A 22,779-nucleotide genomic window follows, 5' to 3' on the forward strand; every position below is an offset into this window, starting at 1 on the left:
CCAACTTTACTCCACACAGAGACACATACAAAGCTCTCCCTCGCCCTCCATTTGGCAAATCTGACCATAATTATATCCTCCTGATTCCTGCTTACAAGCAAAAACTAAAGCAGGAAGTACCAGTGACTCACTAAATACAGAAGTGGTCAGATGACGCAAATGCTAAGCTACAGGACTGTTTTGCTAGCACAGACTGGAATACGTTCCGGGATTCATCCAATAGCATTGAGGAGTATACCCCCTCAGTCACCAGCTTCATCAATAAATGCATCGACGACGATGTCGTCGTCCCCACAGTGACTGTACGTACATACCCCAACCAGAAGCCATGGATTACAGACAAGATCCGCACCGAGCTAAAGGCTAGAGTTTCGGCTTTCAAGGAGCGGGACGCTAATCCGAACACCTTTAAGAAATCCCGCTATGCCCTCAGACGAACCATCAAACAGGCAAAGCGTCAATACAGGAGTAATATTGAATCCTACTACACCGGCTCTGACGCTCGTCGGATGTGGCTGGGCTTGAAAACTATTACGACTACAAAGGGAAACCCAGCCACGAGCTGCCCAGTGACGCGAGCCTACTGGACGAGCTAATTCCCTTTATTGCTCGCTTTGAGGCAAGCAACACTGAAGCATGCATGAGAGCACAAGCTAATCCGGATGACTGGGTGATCTCGCTCTCCATAGCCAATGTGAGCAAGACCTTTAAACAGGTCAACACTCACAAAGCTGCAGGGCCAGACGGATAACCAGGACGTGTACTCAAAGCATGCGCGGACCAACTGGCAAGTGTCTTCACTGACATTTTCAACCTCTCCCTGGCCGAGTCTGTAATACCTACATGTTTCAAGCAGAGCACCATAGTCCCTGTGTCCAAGATAGCGAAGGTAACCTGCCTAAATGATTATCGCCCCGTAGCACTCACGTCGGGAGCCATGAAGTGCTTTGAAAGGCTAGTCATGGCTCACAACACCATCATGCCAGAAACCCTAGACCCACTCCAATTCGCATACCGCCTCAACAGATCCACAGATGACGCAGTCGCACTCCACACTGCCCTTTCCAACCTGGACAAAAGAAACACCTATGTGAGAATGCTATTCATTGACTACAGCTCAGAGTTCAACAACATAGTGCACCACAAAGCTCATCACTAAGCTAAGGACCCTGGGACTAAACACCTTCTGCAACTGGATCCTGGACTTTGACGGGCCACCCACAGGTGGTAAGGGTAGGCAACAACACATCTGCCACGCTGAACTTCAACACTGGGGCCCCTCAGGGGTGCGTGCTTAGTCCCCTCCTGTACTCCCTGTTCACCTACGACTGCTTAGCCAAGCACACTCCAACACTGTTAAGTTTGCTGACGACACAACAGTAGTAGGCCTGATCACCGACAATGATGAGATAGCCTATGGGGAGGAGGTCAGAGACCTGGCAGTGTGGTGCCAGGACAACAACCTCTCAATGTGAGCAAGACAAAAGGAAATTATCACGGACTATAGGAAAAGGAGGACCGAACAGGCCCCCATTAACAACAGGGCTGGAGCGGGTCGAGAGTTAAGCTCCTTGATGTCCACATCGCCAACAACCATGGTCCAAACACACCAAGACAGTCGTGAAGAGGGCACTACAAAGCCTATTCCCCCTCAGGAGACTGAAAAGATTTGGCATGGGTCCCCCGAAGTTCTACAGCTGCACCATCGAGAGCATCCTGACTGGTTACATTCCCGCCTGGTATGGCAACTGCTCGGCATCTGACCGGAAGGCAATACAAAGGGTAGTGCAAACGGCCCAGTACATCACTTGGGCCAAGCTTCCTGACATCCAAGACCTAAAAATTGTCAAAGACTCCAGTCACCCAAGTCATAGACTGTTCTCTCTGCTACCGCATGGCAAGCAATACCAGAGCACCAAGTCTAGGACCAAAAAGCTCCTTAACAGCTTCTACCCCCAATCCATAAGAGTGCTGAACAACTAAACTAATCAAATGGCCACACGGACTATTTACATTGAACCCCAGGCCCCCTTTGTTTTTACACTGCTGCTACTCGCTGAATATTATCTACAGTGAGGGAAAAAAGTATTTGATTCCCTGCTGATTTTGTACATTTGCCCACTGACAAAGAAATGATCAGTCTATAATTTTAATGGTAGGTTTTTTTGATCAGTGAGAGACAGAATAACAACAAAAAAATCCCAAAATGTCAAAAATGTTATAAATTGATTTGCATTTTAATGAGGGAAATAAGTATTTCACCCCCTCTCAATCAGAAAGATTTCTGGCTCCCAGGTGTCTTTTATACAGGTAACGAGCTGAGATTAGGAGCACACTCTTAAAGGGAGTGCTCCTAATCTCAGCTTGTTACCTGTAAAAAAGACACCTGTCCACAGAAGCAATCAATCAGATTCCAAACTCTCCACCATGGCCAAGACCAAAGAGCTCTCCAAGGATGTCAGGGACAACACTGTAGACCTACACAAGGCTGGAATGGGCTACAAGACCATCGCCAAGCAGCTTGGTGAGAAGGTGACAACAGTCGGTGCGATTATTTGCAAATGGAAGAAACACAAAAGAACTGTTAATCTCCCTCGGCCTGGGGCTCCATGCAAGATCTCACCTCGTGGAGTTGCAATGATCATGAAAAATGAAAAATTAGCTCCTACAAATATTGAAATTTACATGGTTTTTAGAGTGAAGTACATCGGAAAAAATCAAAAGAAAACTGCAAGACTGAATAGGAGAAAAAACAAGCAACAAACAAAGAAGATAGGCTTTTGAAAAAAGTTACTATTTTTCATAAAATTGTAGTTATCTTAGCTAGCTGAATTGTTTACCAGTTGCTAAGCAGTTGCTAAGGACTCTTTTGGAAGAAGCTAGCTAGCTAACGAAGAATAACAAAGAATATCTAGTAGTTAACAGAAGAAAAGAGAAATCAGGACAGAAGAAAAAGGATATCAAAGTGAAACAGTTCTCTAAAGACACAAGAGACAATAATACAAGAAACAACACTTCTCTAGCTTGTCAACTATGTGTCTGTCTATCCCTGTTCTCTCCCCTCTGCACAGGCCATACAAACGCTTCACACCGCGTGGCCGCTGTCCCTCTAACCTGGTGGTCCCAGCGCGCACAACCCACGTGGAGTTCCAGGTCTCCGGCAGCCTCTGGAACTGCCGGTCTGCGGCCAACAAGGCTGAGTTCATCTCAGCCTATGCTACCCTCCAGTCCCTAGACTTCCTGGCGCTGACGGAAACATGGATTACCACAGATAACACTGCTACTCCTACTGCTCTCTCCTCGTCTGCCCACGTATTCTCACATACCCCTAGAGCATCGAGCCAGCGGGGTGGTGGCACTGGAATCCTCATCTCTCCCAAGTGGACATTCTCTCTTTTTCCCCTGACCCATCTGTCTATCTCCTCATTTGAATTCCATGCCGTCACAGTTACCAGCCCTTTCAAGCTTAACATCCTTATCATTTATCGCCCTCCAGGTTCCCTTGGAGAGTTCATCAATGAGCTTGACGCCTTGATAAGTTCCTTTCCTGAGGATGGCTCACCTCTCACAGTTCTGGGTGACTTTAACCTCCCCACGTCTACCTTTGACTCATTCCTCTCTGCCTCCTCCTTTCCACTCCTCTCCTCTTTTGACCTCACCCTCTCACCTTCCCCCCTACTCACAAGGCAGGCAATACGCTTGACCTCATCTTTACTAGATGCTGTTCTTCCACTAATCTCATTGCAACTCCCCTCCAAATCTCCGACCACTACCTTGTATCCTTTTCCCTCTCGCTCTCATCCAACACTTATCACTCTGCCCCTACTCGGATGGTATTGCGCCGTCCCAACCTTCACTCTCTCTCTCCCGCTACTCTCTCCTCTTCCATCCTATCATCTCTTCCCTCTGCTCAAACCTTCTCCAACCTATCTCCTGATTCTGCCTCCTCAACCCTCCTCTCCTCCCTTTCTGCATCCGTTGATTTTCTCTGTCCCCTATCCTCCAGGCCGGCTCGGTCCTCCCCTCCTGCTCCGTGGCTCGACGACTCACTGCGAGCTCACAGAACAGGGCTCCGGGCAGCCGAGCGGAAATGGAGGAAAACTCGCCTCCCTGCGGACCTGGCATCCTTTCACTCCCTCCTCTCTACATTCTCCTCTTCTGTCTCTGCTGCTAAAGCCACTTTCTACCACTCTAAATTCCAAGCATCTGCCTCTAACCCTAGGAAGCTCTTTGCTACCTTCTCCTCCCTCCTGAATCCTCCTCCCCCCCCTCCCTCTCTGCGGATGACTTCGTCAACCATTTTGAAACGGTTGACGATATCCGATTCTCGTTTGCTAAGTCAAACGACACCGCTGGTCCTGCTCACACTGCCCTACCCTGTGCTTTGACCTCTTTCTCCCCTCTCTCTCCAGATGAAATCTCGCGTCTTGTGACGGCCGGCCGCCCAACAACCTGCCCACTTGACCCTATCCCCTCCTCTCTTCTCCAGACCATTTCCGGAGACCTTCTCCCCTACCTCACCTCGCTCATCAACTCATCCTTGACCGCTGGCTATGTCCCTTCCGTCTTCAAGAGAGCGAGAGTTGCACCCCTTCTGAAAAAACCTACACTCGATCCCTCCCATGTCAACAACTAAAGACCAGTATCCCTTCTTTCTTTTCTCTCCAAAACTCTTGAACGTGCCGTCCTTGGCCAGCTCTCCTGCTATCTCTCTCAGAATTACCTTCTTGATCCTAATCAGTCAGGTTTCAAGACTGGGCATTCAACTGAGACTGCTCTTCGCTGTGTCACGGAGGCTCTCCGCACTGCTAAAGCTAACTCTCTCTCCTCTGCTCTCATCCTTCTAGACCTATCTGCTGCCTTTGATACTGTGAACCATCAGATCCTCCTCTCCACCCTCTCCGAGTTGGGCATCTCCGGCGCGGCCCACGCTTGGATTGCGTCCTACCTGACAGGTCGCTCCTACCAGGTGGCGTGGCGAGTATCTGTCTCCGCACCACGCGCTCTCACCACTGGTGTCCCCCAGGGCTCTGTTCTAGGCCCTCTCCTATTCTCGCTATACACCAAGTCACTTGGCTCTGTCATATCCTCACATGGTCTCTCCTATCATTGCTATGCAGACGACACACACAATTAATCTTCTCCTTTCCCCCTTCTGATAACCAGGCGGCGAATCGCATCTCTGCATGTCTGGCAGACATATCAGTGTGGATGACGGATCACCACCTCAAGCTGAACCTTGGCAAGACGGAGCTGCTCTTCCTCCCGGGGAAGGACTGCCCGTTCCATGATCTCGCCATCACGGTTGACAACTCCCTTGTGTCCTCCTCCCAGAGTGCTAAGAACCTTGGCGTGATCCTGGACAACACCCTGTCGTTCTCCACTAACATCAAGGCGGTGACCCGATCCTGTAGGTTCATGCTCTACAACATTCGCAGAGTACGACCCTGCCTCACACAGGAAGCGACGCAGGTCCTAATCCAGGCACTTGTCATCTCCCGTCTGGATTACTGCAACTCGCTGTTGGATGGGCTCCCTGCATGTGCCATTAAACTACAACTCATCCAGAACGCCGCAGCCCGTCTGGTGTTCAACCTTCCCAAGTTCTCTCACGTCACCCCGCTCCTCCGCTCTCTCCACTGGCTTCCAGTTGAAGCTCGCATCCGCTACAAAACCATGGTGCTTGCCTATGGAGCTGTGAAGGGAACGGCACCTCCATACCTTCAGGCTCTGATCAGGCCCTACACCCAAACAAGGGCACTGCGTTCATCCACCTCTGGCCTGCTGGCCCCCCTACCTCTGAGGAAGCACGATTCCCGCTCAGCCCAGTCCAAACTGTTCGCTGCTCTGGCACCCCAATGGTGGAACAAGCTCCCTCACGACGCCAGGACAGCGGAGTCAATCACCACCTTCCGGAGACACCTGAAACCCCACCTCTTTAAGGAATACCTGGGATAGGATAAAGTAATCCTTCTAACCCCCCCTTAAAAGATTTAGATGCACTATTGTAAAGTGGTTGTTCCACTGGATATCATAAAGGTGAATGCACCAATTTGTAAGTCACTCTGGATAAGAGCGTCTGCTAAATGACTTAAATGTAAATGTAAATGTAAATCATGAGAACGGTGAGGAATCAGTCCAGAACTGCACGGGAGGATCTTGTTAATGATCTCAAGGCAGCTGGGACCATAGTCACCAAGAAAACAATTGGTAACACACTACGCCGTTAAGGACTGAAATCCTGCAGCGCCCGCAAGGTCCCCCTGCTCAAGAAAGCACATATACATGCCCGTCTGAAGTTTTCCAATGACCATCTGAATGATTCAGAGGACAACTGGGTGAAAGTGTTGTGGGTATTCCTCCAAAGCTCCATTGTCCTGAGTCTGCACAACTCTGCCAGGACCAAGGATCAAGAGAGATACTAACGTGTTTTAGTACTATATCTCTTGACACAATGATGAAAATAATCATGGCCTCCAAACCCTCAAGCTGCATACTGGACCCTATTCCAACTAAACTACTGAAAGAGCGGCTTCCTGTGCTTGGCCCTCCTATGTTGAACATAATAAACGGCTCTCTATCCACCGGATGTGTACCAAGCTCACTAAAAGTGGCAGTAATAAAGCCTCTCTTGAAAAAGCCGAATCTTGACCCAGAAATTATAAAAAAAACTAATCGGCCTATATCGAATCTTCCATTCCTCTCAAAAAATTTTGAAAAAGCTGTTGCACAGCAACTCACTGCCTTCCTGAAGACAAACAATGTATACGAAACGCTTCAGTCTGGTTTTAGAACCCATCATAGCACTGAGACTGCACTTGTGAAGGTGGTAAATTACCTTTTAATGATGTCAGACCGAGGCTCTGCATCTGTCCTCGTGCTCCTAGATCTTAGTGCCGCTTTTGATACCATCGATCACCACATTCTTTTGGAGAGATTGGAAACCCAAATTGGTCTACATGGACAAGTTCTGGCCTGGTTTAGATCTTATCTGTCGGAAAGATATCAGTTTGTCTCTGTGAATGGTTTGTCCTCTGACAAATCAATTGTAAATTTCGGTGTTCCTCAAGGTTCCGTTCTAGGACCACTATTGTTTTCACTATATATTTTACCTCTTGGGGATGTCATTCGAAAACATAATGTTAAATTTCACTGCTATGCGGACGACACACAGCTGTACATTTCAATGAAACATGGTGAAGCCCCAAAATTGCCCTCGCTAGAAGCCTGTGTTTCAGACATAAGGAAGTGGATGGCTGCAAATGTTCTACTTTTAAACTCGGACAAAACAGAGATGCTTGTCCAAGGTCCCAAGAAACAAAGAGATCTTCTGTTGAATCTGACAATTAATCTGGATGGTTGTACAGTCGTCTCAAATAAAACTGTGAAGGACCTCGGCGTTACTCTGGACCCTGATCTCTCTTTTGAAGAACATATCAAGACTGCTTCAAGGACAGCTTTTTTCCATCTACGTAACATTGCAAAAATCAGAAATGTTCTGTCCAAAAATGACGCAGAAAAATTAATCCATGCTTTTGTTACTTCTAGGCTCGACTACTGCAATGCTCTACTTTCCGGCTACCCGGATAAAGCACTAAACAAACTTCAGTTAGTGCTAAATACGGCTGCTAGAATCCTGACTAGAACCAAAAAATTTGATCATATTACTCCAGTGCTAGCTTCCCTACACTGGCTTCCTGTTAAGGCAAGGGCTGATTTCAAGGTTTTACTGCTAACCTACAAAGCATTACATGGTCTTGCTCCTACCTATCTTTCCGATTTGGTCCTGCCGTACATACCTACACGTACGCTACGGTCACAAGACGCAGGCCTCCTAATTGTCCCTAGAATTTCTAAGCAAACGGCTGGAGGTAGGGCTTTCTCCTATAGAGCTCCATTTTTATGGAATGGTCTGCCTACCCATGTGAGAGACGCAGACTCAGTCTCAACCTTTAAGTCTTTACTGAAGACTTATCTCTTCAGTAGGTCCTATGATTAAGTATAGTCTGGCCCAGGAGTGTGAAGGTGAACGGAAAGGCTGGAGCAACGAACCGCCCTTGCTGTCTCTGCCTTGCCGGTTCCCCTCTTTCCACTGGGATTCTCTGCCTCTAACCCTATTACAGGGGCTGAGTCACTGACTTACTGGTTTTTCCATGCCGTCCCTAGAAGGGGTGCGCTACTTGAGTGGGTTGAGTCACTGACGTGGTCTTCCTGTCTGGGTTGGCGCCCCCCCTTGGGTTGTGCCATGGCGGAGATTTTGTGGGCTATACTCGGCCTTGTCTTCGGACGGTTAGTTGGTGGTTGTAGACATCCCTCTAGTGGTGTGGGGGCTGTGCTTTGGCAAAGTGGGTGGGGTTATATCCTGCCTGTTTGGCCCTGTCCGGGGGTATCATCGGATGGGGCCACAGTGTCTTCTGATCCCTCCTGTCTCAGCCTCCAGTATTTATGCTGCAGTAGTTTATGTGTCGGGGGGCTAGGGTCAGTCTGTTACATCTGGAGTATTCTCTTGTCTTATCCGGTGTCCTGTGTGAATTTAAATATGCTCTCTCTAATTCTCTCTTTCTTTCTTTCTCTCGGAGGACCTGAGCCCTAGGACCATGCCTCGGGACTACCTGGCATGATGACTCCTTGCTGTCCCCAGTCCACCTGGCCATGCTGCTGCTCCAGTTTCAACTGTTCTGCCTGCGGCTACGGAACCCTGACCTGTTCACCGGACGTGCTTGTTGCACCCTCGACAACTACTATGATTATTATTATTTGACCATGCTGGTCATTTATGAACATTTTAACATCTTGACCATGTTCTGTTATAATATCCACCCGGCACAGCCAGAAGAGGACTGGCCACCCCTCATAGCCTGGTTCCTCTCTAGGTTTCTTCCTAGGTTTTTGGCCTTTCTAGGGAGTTTTTCCTAGGGAGTTTTTCCTAGCCACCGTGCTTCTTTCACATGCATTGCTTGCTGTTTGGGGTTTTAGGCTGGGTTTCTGTACAGCACTTTGAGATTTCAGCTGATATACGAAGGGCTATATAAATACATTTGATTTGATTTGGTCAGATGAGACCAAAATGGGGCTCTTTGGCATCAACTCAACTCGCCATGTTTGGAGGAGGAGGAGGAATGCTGCCTATGACCCCAAGAATACCATCCCCACCATCAAGTGTTGTGGAGAGTGGCCTAGCCAGTCTCCAGACCTTAATCCCATAGAAAATCTGTGGAGGGAGCTGAAGGTTCGAGTTGCCAAACGTCAGCCTCGAAACCTTAATGACTTGGAGAAGATCTGCAAAGAGGAGTGGGACAAAATCCCTCCTGAGATGTGTGCAAACCTGGTGGCCAACTACAAGAAACGTCTGACCTCTGATTGCCAACAAGGGTTTTGCCACCAAGTACTAAGTCATGTTTTGCAGAGGGGTCAAATACTTATTTCCCTCATTAAAATGCAAATCAATTTATAACATTTTTGACATGTGTTTTTCTGGATTTTTTGCTGTTGTTATTCTGTCTCTCACTGTTCAAATAAACCTACCATTACAATTATAGACTGATCATTTCTTTGTCAGTGGGCAAATGTACAAAATCAGCATGGGATCAAATACTTTTTTCCCTCACTGTATGCAGTCACTTTACAAATTACCTCGATTAACCTGTACCCCGGCACATTGACTCGGTACCGGTACCCACTGTATATAGCATCGTTATTGTTATGTAAATATCATGTTACTTTTTGATAGATCTGATTTTTTTTACTTTATTATATTTAGTAAATATTTTCTTAACTCTATTTCTTGAACTGCATTGTTGGTTAAGGGCTTGTAAGTAAGCATTTCACACTACGGTCTACACCTGTTGTACTCGGCACAGGAGACAAATAAAATTAGATTTTGTTTGATTTCTTGTTTCATACAGGTACGCATGCATATTCATTGGGGTGCTTCGAGGAAGGAATCAACTTAAAACTTTAATATGTAACTTTTTGGGTGACCCGACCAAATTCACATAGAAATGTATAGTTACAGATCTGACATTCTCATTGAAAGCAAGTTTAAAAAGTGGTAGTTATGTTCTATGTGTGCTATTTCTATGCTTCCAGTTCTTCCTTCTAGTTTTTGCGTCTTTTACTTTCGGTTTTGTACACCAGCTTCAAACAGCTGAAAATGCAATATTTCACAGCGGTTTAGATTGTGCATTGATTCTCTACATTATACTAGCTTGTTTTGTCACAGACTGAAATTAGGTGAACTTTTAGAATTTTTGCAACCAGGAAATGGTGGAGCGATTTCTGCATAGTGCATCTTTAAAAACAGGTCCATTTTACAGAAAAAGCATTTAGCCTACTTTGTTGAACATTTTGGAACATGGTTTGCATTGTTAGGTTATCAGCTTGACAGTTCAGCAGAGAATTTGTGAATTGTCAGAATAACGCACTTAAATGACTTGAAACATCCTGTGTGCACGACTTAAGCGATTTATTTTCAAAAGGAAGGCGATAACGTTGTAACTGATTTTAAATGTGTTATTACAATGATTAATATTGGCTAGGGTGACAGGTTGTTTCTGGTCCAGCCAATACACCTGCGCTTTGAACATCTCATTCCAAATGGGCATTAATATGGAGATGCTTCCCCTTTGCTGCTATAACAGCCTCCACTCTCAGCGCTGCTGAGTAAGTAGGCTATAGGGGCCTTACCTAGGGTCCATCCCTTGCATTACAATCTCATCTTGCTTGCACTCTACCATGTCATTCGTAAACATGGCATGGAAGTAAGGGATGGAGGCAGCCAGAACAATCCTGTGGGCGCTGAACTTGTGGTCTCCAACCTGTAAGGGCGATACAAGCAAGTGATTTGAGTTTGAGTTTATTTTATTTTTACAGGGACAGTGCACATTAATCAACGTTTCAGTAAAAGTGCCGGTTTTAGCCAGCCGGCTAATTTTCAACCGCAGTCCCTGGGCAGGTTATTAAAAACAATTACAATATAGACAATCATAGAACAGTGAGCACACGCAGAGTAACATAGGACAAGCAAGACATAGCATAAAGACAGAGCAACATAGGACAAGCAAGATGTAGCATACAGACAGAGCAACATAGAACAAAAAGCAACAAGACAAAATCCATAAAAACAAAGTGTTTCCACACCTCACAAGCTACAGACAACATGGAAAGCGGCAATACACAGCTAGGGATTATGTTCACAAATCTGATTGACCTTTAGCCATGTCTTCATGCATTTTGTGAAAGTGTGATATGTGGTGCAGTTATGTGTGTCTGATGGCAGTGTATTCCAGACATGGGACGCTCTCACAGAGAAAGCGGATTTACTTAAGGTGCTTTTCCTTAAGGGAACTATACAGTCACCTCTCATGGCAGACCTTGTGGATCTGCTACCATATGTTTGGATTTTCTGTTTAACAAAAGTACTGAGTGGAGGGGGAGCTAGGCCATTTAGGATCTTGAATACAAGACATGCGTCGGTGTATTGCACCAGATTTTCCCAACTCAGGAGCTCATGCTTTCTGAGGATGTAACAGTGATGATGGCTATTGGGCTTCCTATCGAGCACTTTGAGAACCTGTTTGTAGACAGACTGAATAGGTTTTAATGTTGTATAGTAAGCTTGGGTCCAACTAGTCAAGCAGTATGTTAAGTGGTGGAGTATCATCGATTTGAAGTACAGTCTTGCTACCTCTGTGGTCAAACAATTTCGTATAAATCGGAAATTAGCTAGGTTGAATTTGGTTATTTGAATTACCTTTTTCACATGCTTTTTAAAAGAGAGGTTGGAATCAAGTATGATTCCAAGGTACTTAAAATCAGATACCACCTGGAGCTTCTCCCCTGACACATAGACATCTGGCTCAGTAGCATCTGTTGCCCTCTTTGTGAAGAACACGCCAACATTTTTTTTCACATTGAGAGGCAAACACGAGTCACTGAGCCACTTTGTAACCTGGACCATTACAGTAGTGAGTTCTTGTGCAGCTTGTTGTTTGCTCTTTGCATGCACATATATCACTGTATCATCTGCATACATTTGAACTTCAGACCCAGTGCAGACGGAAGGCAGATCATTAATGTACAGGCTGAACAAGAGGGGCCCCAGTATTGACCCTTGGGGCATGCCCACATCATAGCTAAGAGTGGGCGACAGCTCATTGCTCACTCTGACACACTGAGTTATGCCTTCAAGGTATGATTTCATCCATCTCAAGGCATCGGGGGAAAAGTTGAACTTGGACAATTTTGTGATGAGAATCTCATGGTTAACAGTATCGAAAGCCTTCCTTAGGTCCAGAAACACAGCCCCAACAACGCCCCCTTTGTCCATCTTGGACTTCACATTTTCCAGAAGAAAGCAGTTGGCCGTTTCTGTGGAGTGTTTCGCTCTGAAGCCAAACTGCATGGAGTGTAATGTGAAGGGGCTGTTGTTGAGGTGGGAAATCAGTTCTGCTACACACTTTTCAACAACCTTCGACACTACAGGTAGTATACAGGTAGTATACTGTAGTTACTCACGTCAGCAGGGTCGCCCGATTTAAAGATGGCCGTTATTATGGCTGACTTCCATACCCTTGGAAACACCCCCAGACCAATAGATGTGTTGGTGACCTTAGTAATGGGGCCAATGAGTGACTTTGTAGTTTTTAAGAAAGGTAGAGTCCAGCCCAAACACATCTTTGGATTTAGAGTTCTTTAGTGAGCTAATCACCTTGTTCACCTTTGACTCAGAAACCTCCCTTATGATGAAGACAGGTTGAGCGTCATTCACTAGCACTGAGCCCAATAAACCAGTGGAGGGGCTCTGTGTCAGTACCTTGACAGAGTCAATAAAGTATGAATTGAAGGCTATTGCTATTTCGACTGCATCCTGTGTTAGATTGTTATTCACCATGATTTCTAGTCTTTTTGCAGTTTTACTATGGTCTTTCCCTGTTAACTTTTTTAGATTCTCCCAGATCAATTTTGAATTTCCCTTTGCCTCACCAATTATGTTAATAAAAAAAGTTTGCCTTGGCCCGTCTGATTTCTTTCATCACCTTATTTCTCAACATGGTAAACCTACGTCTGTCATGCTCTAATTTGGATTTTAGGTCTGTTTTTAGAGCATAATCTCGTTCTTTCATCAATTTCCAAATTTCTCCATTTAGCCAAGGAAGAGTGCTCTTTTGGCCAGGTTTGGATTTGATTTTCTTTAGGAAACCATTTATTGTAGCCTGGATTGTGGATAGAAAAACCTCACTATCAGCTTCCACGTCTGTATAGGACAAGAGATCATTCCAGTTAATTCCATTAATTGCGTTTTCAAAATAGTTTAATTCACTCTTAGGTATTCTTAGTTGTTCCGGCTTTCTAACAGTAGAGAGCTTAAACCTGCTCTTAGACAACTTTCTGGCTATAAGTGTCAGATTATGATCAGACAGCCCAGTAACCATATTGAATGATTTAGTCACTCTCTCTGGTTTATTACTGAACACCAAATCAATCTGTGTTTTAGAGCAACAAGTCACCCTGGTTGGCCCTTTAACGAGCTGTGTAAGGTCAAAGGTATTAGTGATCCGTTTGAGGGTTTTCCTACAAGCCTTGTCTTCATAATTAATATTAAAATCTCCCATTAAGATGACCTCCTTCCCAAAATCACATTCCCTAAGCATGTTATTATGGAGCCATGTCTCTGAGAGGCAGAGGAAGTCAAGGTTGGAGTCTGTGAGTAGATGTTGAATTTGATCACTTTTTGGAATGACACTACGAATGTTCAAGTGCCCTCCTAGTAGTCCCTTGGGCTTAGCCCGTGGGTCCCAGATGACTCGAGAGTGATTGACACATTGAAAAAAGTTACATTTTCTGTGTTTTCTGACAGCTGGGTTTAGGCCGTTTTGTTTCGTTTTGATTGGGGGCAGTTCGGTAGCGGAACCAACAATCCCTCAAGCTTGCACTGGATGTGGGGAACTAATTAAAACGACTTGCGTACCAGAAGCAAAGTCAGGGATCGCATATAGCGGCTTGGGTATGTTTGAAGAGTCAAAATCTATCCTGGAGCCGGGTGAATCGAGAGAAACCATGGGACGATAGCACTCACCCACTTCCACAGTGGCGATGATCTGTGGACGAGGCCATCCCCTGCTTTCCACTCCGGTGAGTATCGCTGGCTCGGTGATGTTAGGCCCAGGATTAAGTTGCACATCCCCGGAGAGCAGCAGGGTAGCGAACAGGTAGTTTAACAGTTTCCGATAAATGTTGGACTTGTGTTTGTCACGCCTAAGCGGTTCAGTGGAATAGGGAGCGAGGTAGACTTGGCCATTATTCAGAACATTATGGTATGCTGTGTATAGTCCGCTCCGGTGGATCGGTGAACCAATGTGTTTGGTGTAGATATTCTCCGGCAGAAGATTTGTGTCATCCCAGCAAGGACGCACTGAGATTATCAGTAGAGCAGCTACATAACTGACAATCATGGCAAAGTACATGTTTTACCGGAGACACGTTCCCGGTAAAAAAAAAACTCCTTTGTTGTAAACTGTTAAAATGTTTAAAATGTTAGGTAAAATGTTAGGTACAAAAGCAAAAAAGTTGTCTGATACAGTTCAGCAGGTCTCAGCCTTGTGTGGCCTACCACTGTGTGGGCAGAACTGAAAAAGCGCGCGCGTTTGAGGAGGTGTAGTCATTTAGTCCAGACATGGGTCAAATACATAGCCTGTCAAATACATGTTCCATACGGTAGAATGGAACAAATGGAATAGCATCAAAAGGGTGCATCCTCCAAGCTAAATCAAGCCCACCTAGAGTGCATTCATTTGACAGAATTGTAATACAGTTGAAGTCAAAAGTTTACATACACTTATGTTGGAGTCATTAAAACTCGTTTTTCAACCACTCCATACATTTCTTGTGGACAAACTATAGTTTTGGCAAGTCGATTAGGACATCTACTTTGTGGATGACACAAGTAATTTTTCCAACAATTGTTTACAGACAGATTATTTCACTTATAATTTACTGTATAACAATTCCAGTTGGTCAGAAGTTCACAAACACTAAGTTGACTGTGCCTTGAAACAGCTTGGAAAATTCCAGAAATTATGTCATGACTTTAGAAGCTTCTGACAGGCTAATTGACATCATTTCAGTCAATTGGAGGTGTACCTGTGGATGTATTTCAAGGCCTACCTTCAAACTCAGTGCCTCCTTGCTTGACATCAGGGGGAAAAAAAATATATATATATGCCAAGACCTCAGAAAGAAATTGTAGACCTCCACAAGTCTTGGGAGCAATTTCCAAACGCCTGAAGCTACCACGTTCATCTGTACAAATAATAGTACGCAATTATAAACACCATGCAGCTGTCATACCGCTGTCAACATGCAGCCGTCGTTCCACTCAGGAAGGAGACGCGTTCCGTCTCCTAGAGATGCGAACGTACTTTGGTGCGAAACGTGCAAATCAATCCCAGAACAACAGCAAAGGACCATGTGAAGATGCTGGAGGAAACAGGTACAAAAGTATCTATATCCACAGTAAAACGTGTCCTATATCGACATAACCTAAAAGGCCGCTCAGCAAGAAAGAAGCCACTGCTAAAAAAAAGCGCCATAAAAAAGCCAGACTACGGTTTGCAACTGCACATGGGGACAAAGGACGTACTTTTTGGAGAATTGCCCTCTGGTCTGATGAAACAAAAATAGAACTGTTTGGCCATAACGACCATCGTTATGTTTGGAGGAATAACGGGGAGGCTTGCAAGCCGAAGAACACCATCCCAACCGTGAAGCACGGGGGTGGCAGCATCATGTTGTGGGGGTGCTTTGCTGCAGGAGGGACTGGTGCATTTCACAAAATAGATGGCATCATGAGGCAGGACAATTATGTGGATATATTGAAGCAACATCTCAAGACATCAGTCAGGAAGTTAAAGCTTGGTGGCAAATAGGTCTTCCAAATGGACAATGACCCCAAGCATACTTCCAAAGTTGTGGCAAAATGGCTTAAGGACAGCAAAGTCAAGGTATTGGCGTGGCCATCACAAAGCCCTGACCTCAATCCCATAGAAAATGTGTGGGCAGAACTGAAAAAGCGTGTGCGAGCAAGGAGGCCTACAACCCTGACTTAGTTACACCAGCTGTGTCAGGAGGAATGGGCCAAAATTTACCCAACTTATTGTGGGAAGCTTGTGGAATGCTACCCACAACGTTTGACCCAAGTGAAACAATTTAAAGGCAATGCTACCAAATACTAATTGAGTGTATGTAAACTTCTGACCCACTGGGAATGTGAGGAAAGAAATAAAAGCTGAAATAAATCACTCTACTATTATTCTGACATTTCACATTTTAAAATAACGTGGTCATCCTAACTGAACAAAAACAGGACATTTTTACTAGGATTAAATGACAGGATTTGTGAAAAACTGAGTTTAAATGTATTTGGCTAAGATGTATGTAAACTCCCGACTTCAACTGTAATCAGAACTTAATGTCACCTTTAACCATTGCTTTCCCCTTGGCGACACCAACATAAGACTATTGTATTCATTAGCAGTGGTGTGAAGTACTTAAGTAAAAATACTACTTAAGTAGTTTGTGTTATCTGTACTATACTATTTATATTTTCAACTTTTACTTCACTACATTCCTAAAGAAAATAATTTACTTTTTACGTGACACCCAAAAGTACTCATTACATTGTGAATGCTTAGCAGGACAGGAAAATGGTCCAATTCGCGCACTTATCAAGACAACACATGGTTATCCCTTCTGCCTCTGATCTGGCGGACTCACTAAACACACCTTTTGTAAATGATGTCTGAGTGTTGGAGTGTGCCCCTGGCTATCGATACATTTACATTTTAGCAATTCCATTTACGTTTGCTACTTCAGTATATTTAGAACCAAAAACTTTTGGACTTTTACCGAAGTAGTATTTTACTGGGTGACTTTTACTTTAGTAACTTTGTATTAAGGTGTATATATACTTTTACTCAAGTATGACAATTGGGTACTTTTTCCACCACTGTTCATTAGGCTACTTATTTGAGAAATGTGTTTATTTTATATGAAAAACTATAAAATCAAAAGAGACATCTTGCATGAGGTGGGTGCACTGACTGTTAGTCCTAAACAATACCAAGGTCAAGGCATGAAGTTGCCTTCATGTAGGGCAGGTCGTGTTAAAAGAGAAAGTGCACTAATGGAAGCCAGAGTGAAGGCTCGCTGGAGGTAATGCATTACAGATAAAGATGATATTCCCAAGGGCTTCAGAATATGGCCCAGTAGATATGTAGGCTACAGGACAGTACACTGCAGCTTATCATAATGATGGTGCTTATTAATAGGGCAGGTGCATCACGTGGGAGGGCCAGAAGAGCGAATATATAACTGCTGTTTCCATGTTCCCTGACAAAGGTCCTACTGACCACCTGCAATGTGAACTTTTAGTTGATGCTGCAGGTGTTAAAGCCACAGATTTTAGGACAATTGACAGTCAGCTCGAGGTTTGTGAAGATACAATGGCTGGCTGGCAATGGCTGGCTAGTCATGTTAATTTGATTCAAGAATACGGCAATCTGAATTAACAATGGTCAGTAGTCCATATTTGTCTGAAAGCAAGGCATACTGGACTAGCTACGTTATATTATTCTAATTCAGCAGGGCTGTGTATTGTATACGTTAGTAAGCAGTTGGCTAAGTCTTGCTTGAGAGGCCATTGCTATAGCTAGCTAGACACCAGCGGTAAGTTACTCAAAAAACAAACAGTCAAGATGATGTTAGTACTAAAGATGACCTTTACGTTTTAGGTAAACGTACACCCAATTAACGTTAACGTGCTGCTTCGCAATCACAGCAAACATTTTTTTTTTTAAGAGTAGACTTCCGTAGGTGCTAACAGTAGTTCTCTCTACAACCCAATAACTAACGAAGTAAAACTCCCTCTGGCTAAAGCTTTTATTGGTTCTTCCAGACGTAGGGTGAGTCTACTAGCAAGTTGGGCGGCCAAATCGTGGATAAAACTACCATGACAATTGAAAGGGAAGTGCTAAATATGTTAGATAACTAACGTTACTTATTTGCCACGATAACCGCGACTTCTACATTCATATAATGCTTTACAGTCAATAGCTAGCTATGCTGCTTAGCCAATAACTTACCTAGGCTAGAGCTTTATATTTACAAATAGAAGGCTCTGCAGCTAGCTAGCTAAAGTTAGTTAGCTTGCCTCAATTCTATTGCTAGCAAGAGAGCTAGTTAGCCGGCTAGCTATTTTCTCAAAGTAAGTTACTGTAGTGCGCTTGGCTAGCTTCTAGGCTAACTCCACACATACCTTCAGGGTGACATCGCAGAGTTTCCCTTGCCTTCTGATCTCCTCCATAACAGCATATCCACGACCTGGTAAATCGTGGACTGAAAAATGCATCAAATCCTCCAGTTCTTCATATATCATATCACCCATCGTCATTGATGAAAAGGGAAATTACGAATTTTGAAAACGCCTAACAATGGGGAAGTGACCAACTCGAGACACCGTAGTCGGAAAATATTCTCCAATCCACTAGTATTCTGCCAGCAACGCAATTTATGACGTTCAATTATATGGTAATAAGGAAACCTTCAAAATAAAAGCCTGCATTTCAAAACATTGCAATGTGAATTTCATTCAACTGAAAAGTGTCTTCTGCATTTAACCCAAACCCCTCTGAATCTGAGAGGTGCAGGGGGCCACCTTAATTGTTAGTGGTTAACTGCCTTACTTAAGGGCAGATCGACAGATTTTTACCTTGTCTGCTCAGGGATTCAATCCAGCAAACTTTCAGCCGAAATGCAATACACTGTAATAGACTGTACATGGGATAAATATTGGGTTGTAGAGAGAACTATTCTACCTGGAAATACTCAGTAGATTGTGGTCAATAAACCCATAGAATATGGTGTTAGGTAATTGCGTAACTGCTGTTATAATAGCATTTATACAAATCTATTAGCAAGTACAAATTGCAAATGCTTAACTAATGTTAATTTTCCAAGACCAAACATTTTTGGCAAAATATTTTTAATCATTATTTTGTTGCAATGTTTTCATAAACCATTTACAATATTTGATTGACAATAAAGAGCCTTATGTTGATATTGGTCACATTACTGCTAACTAATGTGATCTTGTCATGCCGTGAGCACTGTGCAGTTCCAAAATAATCCAAAGGACGGCAGCCTAGACCACAAATTAATGTTTTGCATGAAATAATGTTCTGGTTAGTGCAATATAGTAGGATTGTGATTTTAGGCTGCCATCCTTTGGATTATGTTGGAACTGCATAAACTCTCATTAGCAGTAAACATGTATTATAACTGTAGAGTAGGGGGACACTAAGATAACTTTTGCAGATATGTAAAAACTGCAGTGACAACACTTCACAATTTTACCAGCAAACAATCCTTTCTCCAACCTAATATTCACTATGCTTGCGAGTTATATTAATCAATCAATCAATCAAATGTATTTATAAAGCCCTTCTTACATCAGCTGATGTCACAAAGTGCTGTACAGAAACCCAGCCTAAAACCCCAAACAGCAAGAAATGCAGGTGTAGAAGCACGGTGGCTAGGAAAAACTCCCTAGAAAGGCCAAAACCTAGGAAAAAACCTAGAGGAACCAGGCTATGAGGGGTGGCCAGTCCTCTTCTGGCTATGCCTGGTGGAGACCAGCAGAGTCAAATAATAATAATCACAGTGGTTGTAGAGGGTGCAACAGGTCAGCACCTCAGGAGTAAATGTCAGTTGGCTTTTCATAGCCGATCATTCAGAGTATCTCTACCGCTCCTGCTGTCTCTAGAGAGTTGAAAACAGCAGCGTAATTTGAATTATTGCCAGCAGCACAGTTACTTACCAACGTTTTTAACAAACAAGGAAAGAACCTAACCAGCTCTGCGAGGTGAGTAGAATGGAGTTTAGATATATTATCTTGTTTATATCTGGAAGTAGTGTTAGGTAAATTAGCTAGCCAACTTGAGCCAACTTTAGCCAGTTAGCTTGGGTGCTTGACTGCCTTGTGGGAAATGGATCAACCCTGTTCATTAGCGGATTTTAGGGTTGAATAATCCTTGTAAGAATCAAGGACAGTGGATATTAGGTAACATATTAAAATGGGCAGTATATATGGGGGAGAGCATAAATTATGTTTAAAAATAGTTTAACTTTGTATCACGTCGCATTCAAACAATCGCTAAAGGGTTTAGATTTGGGGGTTCTGTGTTGGTACATTATGTAAACTATGTGGTAGAGCAGGGTCACAAGGAAGTATAGCTATGGTAAAGTACAACCGGCTAAACAAGATAACATATTTGGGGGTTTCGAGAACCATGCGACCCAAGAAAACCTTAGTAGTTTTAAACTCGTTTGTCTTTATTTCGTTTTATTCTAAAATATATGTATTGAATTGATGTAAGGGAGGAAGAGATAAGAGTAATTAAAGTGGCTTCCCTGTGAAAAGTATAATTAGGTTTGTTTTGACTAGAAGTCAAATAAAAAAGTAACCAGGTAACAAACATTAGCGAAAAGAGAGGTGGAGTATGGTTGAGATTGTAGAGAGCTTTCGGAGTTTAAAAAAACGTCTAAAGGCTAGGGGGCAGTATTCGGAAGTTCGGATGACTTACGTGCCCAAAGTAAACTGCCTGTTACTCAGGCCCAGAAGCTAGGATATGCATATAATTGGTAGCATTGGATAGAAAACACTCTGAAGTTTCTAACACTGTTAAAATAATGTCTGTGAGTATAATAGAACTGATATGTCAGGTGAAAACCCGAGGAGAATCCATCCGGAATAAAACATTTTTGAGGTCACAGACCATTTCAATGCAAGCCTATGGGATATTCAAAATAATTCCTCCCAGATTGCAGTTCCTATGGCTTCCACTAGATGTCAACAGTCTTTAGAAAGGGTTTCAGGCTTGTTTTTTGAAAAACGAACGAGTAGTTGTAGTTTTGCCAAGGTTTCTCTCATTAGAAAAGTAGTCTTGTTGCACGTGTGAATGAGGTGCGCACTCTTCGTTATTTATCTTCCCTATTGGACATACTATTCTCCGTCTTAAATTGTATAATTTTCTTAGATATTAGAGTACCTGAGAATTAATTAGAAACATCGTTTGACTTGTTTGGACGAACTTTACTGGTAACTTTTTGGATTCGTTTGTATGCATGTTGAACGAGTGGATTACTGAATCAAGCGCGCCAAATAAACTGACATTTTTGGGATATAAAGCAGGACTTTATCGAACAAAACGACCATTTGTTGTGTAGCTGGGACCCTTGGGATTGCAAACAGAGGAATATCTTCAAAGGTAAGTGATTTATTTTATCGCTATTTGTGATTTTGTGACACCTGTGCTGGTTTGGAAAAGTATTTTGGTGTGGGGCGCTGTCCTCAGATAATTGCATGGTATGCTTTGCCGTAAAGCCGTTTTGAAATCTGACAACGCGGTTGGATTAACAAGAAGTTAAGCTTTTAAATGATGTGAGACACTTGTATTTTCATGAATGTTTAATATTACGATTTTTGTATTTAAAATTTTGCGCTCTGCAATTTCACCAGATGTTGCCGTAGTGGAATGCTAGCGGGACACCTCGCCCAAAGAGGTTTTAAGGGAAGAGATGTAGACTAGGGAAGGTAACAAAGGAGAGTTAGTCAATTGAAAAGTAAGAACTTCGAATTTGAATTGTTTGGATTGATTAAGAATTGACTGATGTATTTTCTACGTTTGGCACATTACAGGTTAATCTTAAGATAATGAATGTTTAATGAGGCTTGTTAGGTTCTAATTTTTCAGAGTAAATAACACAGACACTAGAGAAACTGAACCAAGTTTAATTCTTCCCAAAGGGTCGACAGAGCTGTAATTCAGACAAAGACATGTTTCCACCACCACAAGTATATATACTCCACTTTAGACACTCTTCCTTCTCTCCAATCCTTACATCTTATGGTTCGACAGGAAGAGGATAATAGGATATCCTGTCATCTGTCTTTCAAATGAGAACCATTAACCTCTGACATAAAAACCAGTCTCTTCCAACAGTGTGAAGCAGTGGTTAGTGATAAAAAATATATTCAAATTGGTAAGGAGGATTGATGTAAACATAATGAGTGTTGACAGTATGTGAATGATAATATGTTATTAGTGTCTTTTTATAGCACTCTAATGATGCGATATTTTAGTAATTTCAAAAGCTGAGGTCTCAATACGAGGTTATATGATGAGTAGAGGGATTGAGCCTTGAGATTGTAAAAAAGATTAGTTGCGGTTGAAAGCAAGCAGGTAGTGGGATATTTTAAGTAGAGGTATGAGAAACATTCTTTGACAGTTTATGATTACTGTTGCTTAGGTTTATAGTCAGGTAACACCAGTGAATTTGAGCAGGAAGTTAATGTATTCTAGACATTTGAATTTGTTTCCATTACGTGGAACAGTGTCCAGTAATAAAAGTAGAATGAAATAAGTATTGACTATCAAGCTGATAAGACAGCACCAACTTTTTGAAGGTTCTACATTTTCTTAAACAACAGTTTTGTATTTTACTAAACTAATGCAACAGGTTAAACTGATGGGATTACTGGAAAGGGGCTCTGGGACTGTTTATTTTAGATGGGGTCGATTCCACTTAATGGAACACTGTATTTTCTGATGTGTCTTGAATATAATTCTTGCTTCCAGGACTGATGGAAGTCCAATACAGTGTGTATGTTAATTAAGGGAGATATGAGACCATGTCACAAACAACTTTTTATTAGAGACCTAA

General features: G+C 43.3%; 1 protein-coding gene across 2 annotated transcripts in view; it reads right to left on the bottom strand.

The window, feature by feature from the left end:
- The window catches only part of LOC115156494 (kelch-like protein 18), a 44,884-nt gene extending 26,340 nt beyond the window's left edge, over nucleotides 1-18,544 (bottom strand). Inside the window, exons 1-2 of one of the 2 annotated variants that reach the window (XM_029703917.1) lie at nucleotides 18,314-18,544; nucleotides 10,687-10,817 (exon numbers count right to left, since the gene is read on the bottom strand). In XM_029703917.1, coding sequence (XP_029559777.1) covers nucleotides 10,687-10,817; nucleotides 18,314-18,448 — 266 coding nt within the window. In that variant the 5' untranslated portion in view covers nucleotides 18,449-18,544. The remainder of the gene's footprint in view (nucleotides 1-10,686; nucleotides 10,818-18,313) is intronic. The other variant, XM_029703916.1, reaches the window with a different exon arrangement.
- Nucleotides 18,545-22,779: the final 4,235 nt, after the last annotated feature.

The sequence above is a fragment of the Salmo trutta genome, chromosome 21 (genome assembly GCF_901001165.1).
Source record: "Salmo trutta chromosome 21, fSalTru1.1, whole genome shotgun sequence".
Taxonomy (NCBI): Eukaryota; Metazoa; Chordata; class Actinopteri; order Salmoniformes; family Salmonidae; genus Salmo; species Salmo trutta.